The sequence below is a fragment of the Spinacia oleracea genome, chromosome 2, assembly GCF_020520425.1.
Source record: "Spinacia oleracea cultivar Varoflay chromosome 2, BTI_SOV_V1, whole genome shotgun sequence".
Classification (NCBI taxonomy): domain Eukaryota; kingdom Viridiplantae; phylum Streptophyta; class Magnoliopsida; order Caryophyllales; family Amaranthaceae; genus Spinacia; species Spinacia oleracea.
The window spans coordinates 91972130-91983881 of record NC_079488.1 but is presented as its reverse complement, the minus strand read 5'-3'; the positions used below and the strand labels follow the sequence as shown (position 1 = coordinate 91983881).

The window sequence follows — 11752 nt, the reverse complement described above, 5'->3', positions numbered from 1 at the left end:
AGTGGAATCCTGGATTAAAAGCAAACAATGTAAGAGTCTTTTCTATAATGTTCATTTTATGAAAAAGGAATGTTCAATATATTATTAGAAATATTCAATAATTTCTTTAATTTTCTTCTGGGTGCTTGCAGCTTGATCAGATAAGAAAATTAAGGATGCATTATTGTGCTGAAATTCTATTGGACAATGGAAATAGACATAAGTACCGGATCCAGACTGCTGCTAAAAGAAAAAACGAGGAGAACTGGATGCAAAGCTGAAGGTAGAAGACGTCAGGTGGATTGCCTTGGAATTATAGTTCATTGTTTGTTTATAGTTTATAATAGATTAGATATGACATTCTGGTAGACAACATGAATTTCAAATGTTTGGTTTGGAACAATTTGCGCATTAAGTACCTATAGTTAAAGGCCATTTGTGGGATATTTTTCATTTATTCATTTTTGCATTTAAAATGTTCAATTATAAAGACCAAATGTTCAAATAAAACATGATGCAGTAACAATGCTGTAAGAAAACATCAAAAATAATCATTAACCAAAGTAAAAAGTTTAATATAATATGAAAAATGAGTTGATCAAACGTATCACATCTGAAATTCAAAAAATAGAAAATATCGGTAATTACACATAACGAAACCTATTTATCAAAATTGGCCATAATCTCATCATAAAGCGAAACACGAGCAGCATGAGAATTCAATTCCGTGTTAGCAGAAATTGGTCGAATATATTCCTTTCCTTTTCTTAGATTGAGAACCAAAACCACCCTACATTATCAAAAACAAAAAATATCAGAACACAATGTTCAAAATATGACTGATAATGTTCATAAGTAAGTCATATATGTTCAAATACCTGGACAAAACATTCCAAAGATTCCACAACATCTGGTACTGCTTTCTTTCCACAAATATCCTCCTACATAAGAATCAAATTCGTATATTCAGTTAATGAAATGTAATATTCAAAGGATGAAAAACAATGTTCATAAATAAGATAATACCTGAACAGAATCCAGTACTACACTCTTTCCAAAAATACCTTTCTACAATTATAAAAGATACATGTTCAGTTTTTAAAGCATATTCTCAACCTATTTTTTTTAGTCATATTCACACACTAACCTCAAGGGATGAACCTAATACACGCAACTCTGAGCCAGAACTTGGATGAGAATAAAGGAGAGGATTTCCCAAAGCATCAAACTCCTAAAAAGATGCATGTTCAACTTTTTAGAAAGAATGTTCAACCTTGAAAAACACATGTACAACATATAAATTAATGTAAAAAAAAATACCTGAACAGAAGCTTGCGCTTTAGCTTTAACATTTTCAGCATGTTTTTCAGCACGTTTCCTCCAGGTCTTCTTTTTGTTACACTCCTTGTAACACCCTAATAATTCCTTGCTTTTTATAAAACATTTTCCGACTTAAAACGTAGGAATTACCAAGATATTACCGCCACCGTGATAACGGCTAAGGCTATTTACCAGAATTACGCAGCGGAATTAACTAACTTTCAAACACATTAAATAAATAGTTAATGGTTATTAAAACAAGTTGGAACCACTGAGGCCCAATCCAAAGTAAACCATTTAAAATCCATTAACTGAAAATAGTAGTCATGACTTTAAAATAAAAATAAAGTGTTTATAAATTACGGAAGAATAAAACTCTCAACTCGAATCCCATGATAACTTCTCCCGCAAGTTATCTCTACAAACCTGCTTTATTGAAAATCTACTCCCTAACAACGCAAATGCAATTGATAGATCATCATAGGGTCATTAAGGCAAAGGCCATGACCAGAAGACATGAAGCACGAAGTCAGCGAAAGCTGAGCACGAACAAGCTAGAATAACATTCTATCCTAACATGCTTCACTCGACAATATTAAATAATCAACATGCAAAAGCCATATAATAAACAATTAAACATGAAGACAAGACTCGACTCATGACACGACTCTTGACTCACAGTTTAATAGAAAGTAGCTTCGAACGGGTAAAGTAAAGTATCCTCAAAAGGAAAGAAAAGGGTGATGGGATCCCACCATGCACCACATAATAATAAGTCGGACTCCTACCGACAGTCGGATCCTACCGACGGAATTCCAATGTACAACGGCCTAAAAAGAAAGAATGAAACAACGTCTTGTATCATTCGAGAAGTACAAGTTTTCCGGCAAGTCTCCCCCCCATTGTTCATACTTAAGGTATATACGTTCCAAGAGTTTTGAAGCTCTTTTGGGTTACACTTTACGTTAATTAATATATTATGTTCAAGGCGACTCAAGACACAACATACAAACAATTAAACAATTCAACAATTCAACAATGACTCTTCAATATTTTACTTCTTTAAGACTTGTGATCAAACATAGACTCAAGTGATATTATTCCCATTGTTCCTTCTCAAAAACACTGTTTGAGATAACCCGACATTGCCTATTAACAAGCGAGGTGTGCCCTTAGCACGAATTGTCCTTAATTCAATTCACATAGACTCTTCAACATATTCTACCCCTTGGTAGAATATATGTTGCTCACTGGCAACATTCGATTGACTCAATAATTATGCTAGACATCCTGTACTATAGCATAACAATAATAACAACTTGCATGCGCACTACTCATACATGCAAACCAACTTGAACAACATGCTTGACATAATTCCACGATTATCAAAGTCCATAACATGATAGTTCAACAGAATCTATAAAGCATAATTCAATTCATAACATGCTCGTTCACATAGATTCAACAATAATAACAACATGCTTGTTCTCAACATTAAACATGAATTTATAATAACATACTCATTCCCAATCATCAACATGAATTCATAACAACATATAAGTTCACATGATTCGCATTCAATACACTTCATAAAGTACTCAAGGGATGGGTGGTCACCCTAGTCTTGTACGTACCTGGAATACCTAAGTACGGGGGCCACTGTGCGAATCACGACTCACTAGAAATCAACTCCTATAAAAAAAACAAGAGAACTAAATTATTATCCATGTTTACTAAATTTCCAGCTACTATTTAAGAAACTAAAACCCTTAGTTTAATTAGAAATTATTCATTAATTGGTAATTTAATAGTCTCAAATAGTCAACTCAAGTCCTAACATAAAACATTGACTTTTTAGCTTTAAAACCCTTAAAAACCAACTTTTTAAAGCTTAAAAACATTCTGAAAATTTAAGTTGATTCCCATAATTTAAATTGTCATTAAATTATGTGAATCAATCGCTCAATCAATTTGAAACCAAAACCCTAACAATGGTTTAATCCGAAAACATGTTTTGACTTCAAAAATCAACACTTTATAAACTTATTAAATCTGAAAATTATAAACTAAATCATCAAACCCAATTTCTTTAATTAAAACATACTACTAACCCAATACGGTGTTCATAACCGTTTTAATTAATCTAAACAATCCAATAATCAAACTTAATCACAATAATCAAATCAATTTAAAAACTGAAAATTAATATTTTTGAAAACATAATTTTATTAAACCATTGATCAACACACACACACACACAACGATTAATTAATCATGTTTGTGTGTGCCGACCAACACACACGACAACAACAAAGCAACAGCAGCAGCGCAACGCACCACAAGGGCGCGCGCGCGCGAAGGGACAGGCGAGCAAGGGGCACAACGCACAGCAGGCACAACGCACAGCGGGGCACTCGGCACACGAGCACGAGGCTCAGCGCGCGCGGGACATTGGGACTGCGGGGCTGCGGGACACGGCACACGCGACACAGCAGCAACAATGGTGCTGCGCTGCGGGGCGAGGCACGAAGAGAGGGGGCAGCAAGCTTGGCTGTAACACCCCCGATTTACTAACTAGAAATAAATAAGAATATAAAAGACTTTATAAAAATTATGCGGAAGCTTACACCTAAATCGGAGGTATCACCGCCACACTTGATCACATTGTCAAGTGCTAAGGCTTACAAAATTCAAACTATTACAACTTGATTACTAAGTGGTCTATTTAAACTAAAAAGTATTAAACTGTCATACAAGACTAAACGATAATACTGAGCTCCTTCAACTTGTAATTGCATCCTTCACGATCGATCTGCTCCAGTCAATCTTGACTGCTCACCATAGTGGACAAATTCCAAAAGGGTCGTCGCAGGGCCACCATAAGAAAAAGACGTGGCCGCAAACACACAAAACAAATAAACACACACGTTAGCAATAGCTGAGTAATCAACGCTTATTGAATAACCAGACATATAATAATAATAATAATAATAATAATAATAATAATAATAATAATAATAATAACAATAATTTAACAAACACATTAGTACAAATTGATAAACAATTCTTATAAAACTAGTACTTATAACCATAGGTAACAAGGGTTTATTGTTAATTTCTTATAAGTCCAACATTAGAGGAATGTGGATCGAGTCCACCACCGAATAGTATATATTGAACTATTGGATGTAACCACCAGAGAGATGTGGATCGCGTCCACCACCCATTAGTATATATTAAACTATTGGATGTAACCACCAGAAAAATGTGAATCTAGTCCACCACCCAATAGTAATGGACTATTGGATGTAACCACCAAATAGGTCTTAGTCTTTAAGTGTGCACACCCCCCGATGAGTGTTTTTAACTCAAAGGAGTAGATTAAGCCTAGGGTCGTGCTCATGGCTCCGACCAAATAATAAAGCACAATGTGCTATTTGACCGGTTCATATAACTTTTCAACCTTAACTACTTAGGGAAATACTACTCTAAACCATAATAATTTATCTTCTCAAAAATAATACGAGTAACCCTAGAACTTCAAGGATAAGACTCACTAGAGTACAATGTTAATTTCCTTAAAATAAAAACCCTAATAATCAATATAACAACCACATCATAATACCAATTAGCATTTACGCAACTTTCTACTGTTATCTATAAAACCCAACAACAAACATAATATCGCAACATACTATAGCATACATCGCACAGTATACAAGCCCACTACTATATACTTAAAATCAATTATATACTCAAACGTCTCCAAATATATACGAGTAATACGAACAGATTGAGTGTATGCGATTACAATTAACATGTACAAATAACTCGAATAGACTAAGTGCGTGTGATTACTAACTACTAATTAATAAAGCCAAGAAACTCTATAACGATCTAAAACTCTAGAATATATAGATTGATCCAATCCAAATTTCCAACATCAATCCGCAAATAAACTAGACCCTTAGATATCTACACACATACAAAATAACAGTGACTAATAAAATAAGAAATCTAAATCAACAATATTTTCCATGAGTTGAGCATTTATCTAATTCACGTTATCACATTATTCACTTATAATTAGACATAAAAATTTATACTATATATAACAAACACCTCCAAAGGCCTATACATGGTTATATATAATGATCAATACTTAATTACGAATAATTTAAAGAGACTAAGTGTGCGTGATTACCTTCCGAGGATTGTTTATATTCAAGTATCCGAACAGATTGAAGAATCAGGTAAAAGGCTGATTGCGGTTATTATTTTCAGTAGATAAAAGATCATGATTTGGCTGATCAAGTGAGGTCTAATCATTATCATTAGTTTAAAAAAAAGGGATTGAAACTAAATATCAAAATTGGTTTCATGTATGCATGATAAATAAGTGCGCATGAACAATATTGGAAACGAAATCTTGAGTTTGAGCATAAACAGCCATAAAAGCGAAAAGATTAGTTAGGGAATGAATGTGTGACGGCCGGGGAGCTAATTAGGGTTAACGGAATATATATAGTGCTTATTATAAGAGTCCTACTAAATTTAAAATAGCGTTTTAAATTTTCCAAAAATATTAAAAGAGATTAAATAAAATGGAAAAATGATTAGTAAGAATTATAACTTTATTTTGCTATAAATTATATTTTATGAAATCATAAAATATTGGGGTATTACATTGGCACACGAGGTTGGGCACACACACGCACGGCACAACTCGTGCCTTGGGCTGCAAGAAAGTCGGACGAAGAGAGGAAGAGAGGGGCGTGGGGTGTGCCGCAAGAGAGAGGAAGAGAGGAGAGAGAGAGTGTGCTGAATTTTTTGTGAGGGTTTAATGAGAGGGTCTATTTATAGTTTTTCTCTCCCATGTGGGCTAGGTTATGGTAGTTTGAGTTGGGCTTATTACCGGGCTCAATTCATTAAATTCCTTGCAAGCTTTGTTGGGTTTAATTAAAACAAAACGACCGGGCTTTAAGTTTATTAAATTCGTTTTTGAAATACGACCCAACAATTCCCGATTAAATAAATTCCTTGAATTTATTTAATAAAATCCGGTTTTTGAAATAATTAATATTTAAATTAATTAAAATAAAAGCGCATTTAATTCTCATTAAATGAAAATAATTTATAAAAAATACACGAAATAATATTTTATAAATATAATAAAATATATTTATAATTATAGAAAAATACGAGGTATTACACTCATTCTCAACAATACCCTTAGGCCTCTCGTTTGTCTCACCCTTTTTTCCTACGCTTTTTTGGATCTTTAATGGATGGACCATCCTTTCCATCGTGACCAGGAACATCAATGCCCTCAACCGGCTCTGCAAAGTCAATAGCACCCCTAACACTCTCAACCTTTTGCCTTAACAAATCAAATGCGGTATCAATTTTCTACTCTAGCTTCAAGGAAATCTTGACAAGATGTAACCAAACGAACAAACTTCCTCATAGTTTGAAATCTCCAAACAGAAGCGGGAACAACATTTACTTTGGAGGATTGTTCATCCACAACAGCGCTGCACATAGCTGCTTTCGTCCACCTCTTCAAAATGTATTGCTCGGGTAACATAGCAACACAATGTATACTATATATACGTAGAATATGAGAACACAATAAACCCACTTCAGAAAAATGCTTGCATGTACAATTGGACTCAATTGTAATTTTGTTAAACGTAACCTCATGCCTTATCAAATCAGCAGTAGCAGGCTTCCATAACAGGTAAACAACTTTTTCTGCATCTTCAAATGTACGTTCCTGATTCAATGAAATTCCTCTCAGAAACTGCTCCTCAAACTTCACATATAGATAACCAGTGTACACCTTCCTTGCATGCACAAGTATACTAACATTGGCAGCAGTCATATGCCGAATGCCCCTCAATACACGATAATCATGGTGATTTTCTTTGCTTCGCCATGCAGATATAACATCTAAAAACAAGTGATACAAATCACATAAACCATCTGTCTTCCTCAACCTATCTTTAATAGAATTATTAGTCGATTCACTCCTTTGAGAAGACAAAGCTCCACCAGAGAATGTATCCTTAGAATACGCACGGCACCAATGCTCTCTAATCACATAGAAATTATTCAACCATACATTCTTCTCACACTTATAGTGCTTAATGAATCTGAAAGTTAAAATGAATATGAATATTACGTTTGTAGAATTGAACAACACCTATAAAGAATTGAACATGAGAATAAAAAGGAAATATACCTTGGCCAATAATGTTCAAACTCAGCAACAGTATCACAGTACTTCAGAAGATAACTAAACAACTCAGTAAAACCTTTCATAGCTCTCTGCGTAGCAATATTCTTCTTTTAATTCTCTCCAAGATGCCATGTACACAAACGGTGACTAGCACCCGGAAACACATCCCTAATAGCAGCAGCAATGGCAGGAGCTTGATCTGTCATTATAGTTTGGGGTATTCCACCACCCATTGATCGCAAAAAAGATTCAAACAACCAAATAAAAGAAGGAATACGCTCATTAACTAGGAACCCCAAACCAAAAACAACATTATTGCAATGATGATTCATTCCAACAAATGGTGCACATATCATATCATACTGATTTGTCCGGTATGTCGTATCAAACACCAATAAATCACCAAAATATTCATAATCCCTTTTCATCCTTCCATCCCTCCAAAACAAACTAATGAAATGTCCATGTTCATCTAACTCAAAATCGTAATAAAAATCACTCTCGGAAGATTGTCTTTGAGCAACGTACCTAATTACCTGATTACAGTCTTTACCATCAAGTTTCATTGCCTTTTCAGCAGCCAAAGCGTTGTATGCATCAGCAGTAATAAACCCTAAATTAGGAGATCCTCCAACTTCTTTTCTCATTGCACGAAGCAAATCAGACACTCTACAACCACTATCTTTCATTGCACTAAGATACTTGAGCTGCTCCCCTGTAATATCTCTTTGAGACCTAAGCAAGTATCTCTTGTCAGCGGGAATCATATGATGATTGTGAGTCATGTTATGCCTCACCACAGTCCAAACACCATCATTGGTAATAGAAAACTGAATAAAAGCAGTACAACATGTACGCAATTCAGACCTCGCATACTTCCTCAATGTTTCCTTCTTAACATCTTTAAAGCCAGTATTAGAACAAAGAAATCTGCGCATAATCCACAAACCAGTTTTACGACTAGTCCTAATTAATCCCTTACTAATACTAAAACCCTTCCTAAATGCATAGTCATTATACATTTCATAAGCTTCATCATCACTCCTAACTTCTTTAAACATTAATTTTGATGCAGATGCTTCTTCAACCACTACTACTTCTTTAGACACTGTTAAAAAATAGAGGGAAAAGATGGTGTTCAATTTAGATTGTACGATGTTCATATATTAAAACAAAATGTCCATAATCATAAACTTCAATATATGTGTTGTAATAATAACATAATCACAACGACAAAAATATTCACAAAAGTAAATAAAAAAATTCATGTTCATAATATAGGTGAATAATGTTCAAAAACAAAAAGTGTAAATTTTCCAGAAAATTGAACAATCTGGAAAATATTCAAAATCTTAAAAAACGATAAAAAGTTCACCAAACTAAAACCTAATACAACTATGAACGTAAAAAAAAAATATAAGAAGAATTTTAATCACAATTGAATCTACTCACAATTGAAACTAATTATTTTTTTAAACCAGAAAATCAGAATCGTAAAACAAAAGAAAAACAAAAAAAAAAATTGAATCAAACTCACATTCCTTCATCAACGCAGAGAGTATTGAGGAATTATCAGCATTAATTTCAACAAGTATAGCATCAATGGAAGCTTTGCTAGTAAAATCATTCATAGAGCATAATGTTGAAACAAAGGAAGCCATGGAGATTGAAATCAACAAAATTGAAGGAGAAAAACTGCGTAATGGCTTTAGAAGAGGAGAGAGAAAAATTTGAATTGATTTCAGCGTGATCAGCGTGATTACAAAGCAAAAGGAAAGAAGGAAAATAGGAAACAAATCTGGCGCTAAGGAAGGAAGGTGAGATTGATGGAAAAAACGCCAAAACGCCGTCGTTTAAGGTCCTATGCATGCTGAGATGCGTGCATAGGTATCCAGCCAAAAATTTGGGTCCATAAGTCTGATGTGTATTCAAGAAAAGAGAAAGCCCAAGTCTACCTATAATAAAGCCCACTTGCATATTTGGGTTTAGAGGAATGACAAACCAACGCAGCAATAACAATCCCGTTCCCATGTCCGGCGACCACAACGGCACAACCACACATAAACGATGGAGACCCGGCGACCAGGAACAACGACGATCATGAGGTCAAGCCGGCAATGTGTACCAATTGGAGGAGATAAAATCAAAACAGTAAGATTCAAGAAAGATCAACACATAGATCATTGACTATAATACCGGAACAATACACGACAACATGAGTGATGGAAGGGGACGGAGCACCGGCGAAGTGTAGCCGGTTAGCGCCAGTGGTTTCGGATCATTGAAGCAGCAGAGGAGTAAGAGCAATAGAGCATAGTGGGGAGAGAGATATATTTTTTTGACTCTTTTTTCCTTTTTCCCAATTCTATCAAGATAATCACTACAAATTTGGCATTAGATTGAGCAATTGATTACCTCCTGTTTTGCTTGACACGAAGAATAGAGAACAGGAGGGAGTAACACGTGTTTGGCCAATTGCATGTAATAAAATTCATCATTCAAAAATATATACATTCAATAATCTTATTTTTTTTAATTTACTTTTTCGCCCGTTTCAAATAATATTTTAACGCAAATATCTCCAAATACGTACGTTAAAAACGTTAAAAAATATTGATATTATTAAATTACACAGTGAGAAGAATAAAACAAAATCTCACGTGAATATATTTTGAAATACGTATTTGAAAAAATTAGAAGATTTTATTCCATTGTGAATAGTTGCAAGATTTAAAAAATGACTAATATTCGAGAACGGAGAGAGTATTTAAATAATTAGAATGATTTAATAATAATAAATATAGAATCCTCAAGATTTTATGACGACAAAAATATTAGTTTAATGTAAACTTGTACATATTTTTTTATTATTCCCTGATTCGACGTCATCAAGTCCAAGTATATAAATTATAAGTTGACCATCAAATGAATTAGTATTGAGATAATTTCTTTGGTAAACAGTGGAGAAACTAAGACCATTAATTAATCTGTTTTGAATTACTGTTTATAAGATACTTTGTCATGAGTCATGATGCCACGATACCATGTAAATGTTGTGACACCGAATAAAGACATGTAGTTGTATAGTTTTTTTTTTTTTGTTTTTTTTAACGGGAGTGTATAGTTAACTACTCGTATCCAATTTTAATTTAAAAGTACCTATAGTATAAATAGATAATGAGATCAAAAAGTATAGTACTCCGTATCTTGAAAGCAGTAAATGCATACAAAAAGTATAAGAAACTATACCAACTATAGAAATGGTGTAATTAATATGTATTGTAAAGCAAATGAATTACTGATTCAAACCTTTAAAAACGAAGTGCCCCCCTATATTTTAATAGTAGAGTTATGTTACAATGTGATCGGTACGGAGTTTTAGGAGAGTGAGTTGGTTTTATTAAAGTAAGATGCAAGTGGGAATATTGACAATAAACCATTGTAAGAAAAGATAATGACATTGTTAAATTATTCAATGAAAATGACGTGAGAAGAGATAATGGGCACCATAAGAGGAGAGCAATTTATTATTAAGTGTAAAGCATAACAAAAATATAATGGTAACTCATACTCCATATTAGAGTACGAGCGCTATAGTATTGTAATTCATATTAAAATATGGAAGGAGTATTATTTTGAAGAAGAAAAAAACCACATTACATAAGAGAATTGGGGGACAATATCAGGTTTTAGAGTATCAAACTGTTATTGGGCTCTCTCGTTAGCAAAATCTTTCTCATCCTTTGCCTAGGGAAAGTTTAGAATTTATTTTCCGCCCCTTAAAATGCTTTGTAAACTATATCAGTTAAGTGTGATTAACGGTTTATTTTTGTATATTCTCTTTGTTAAGGTAATTCTCATTAGTTTAAGGCTAATACTTCGTTTGATTTTCGTTTTTCATTTCTGAAGTTGACTTCAGAACTAAATTGTTATCAATAACGTTGGGCATGTGATCTTGGTTGGTAGGGTTGACTTTACCCTCTACATCCAAAGATTTGCCTACAACATTATTTTCCATCTTGATGTCATTTTTAACACCATAACACTTATGAGTACGTCCTCCTTCCTTTATTTGTTCTCTTCTTTCCTTCCTTTCCTTTTTCCTCCTTCTCATTTTGGACACTGCCCTTAAACACTCCTACTCTTGAACTACTTCAAGTGCATCTTCCACAAAATCTGGAGACCAACCCAATAAAGAAGTCACCTTCTTAA

At 33.8% G+C, this 11752-nt stretch overlaps 2 protein-coding genes across 2 annotated transcripts; both read right to left on the bottom strand.

The window, feature by feature from the left end:
- Positions 1–709: 709 nt before the first annotated feature.
- Positions 710–7623, bottom strand: LOC130467627 (protein FAR1-RELATED SEQUENCE 9-like). Its single transcript, XM_056836192.1, has 8 exons — positions 7544–7623; positions 6746–7454; positions 6512–6638; positions 1300–1394; positions 1127–1210; positions 1006–1047; positions 858–920; positions 710–769 (listed from the first exon to the last, which is right to left on the bottom strand). The coding sequence occupies exons 1-8, from the start codon at positions 7621–7623 to the stop codon at positions 710–712; spliced, it is 1260 nt and encodes a 419-aa protein (XP_056692170.1).
- A 27-nt stretch (positions 7624–7650) lies between these two features.
- Positions 7651–11654, bottom strand: LOC110778737 (protein FAR1-RELATED SEQUENCE 5-like). The gene is made up of 3 exons (XM_021983296.2): positions 11419–11654; positions 9078–9154; positions 7651–8648 (listed from the first exon to the last, which is right to left on the bottom strand). The coding sequence occupies exons 1-3, from the start codon at positions 11652–11654 to the stop codon at positions 7651–7653; spliced, it is 1311 nt and encodes a 436-aa protein (XP_021838988.2).
- Between the last annotated feature and the right edge of the window lie 98 nt (positions 11655–11752).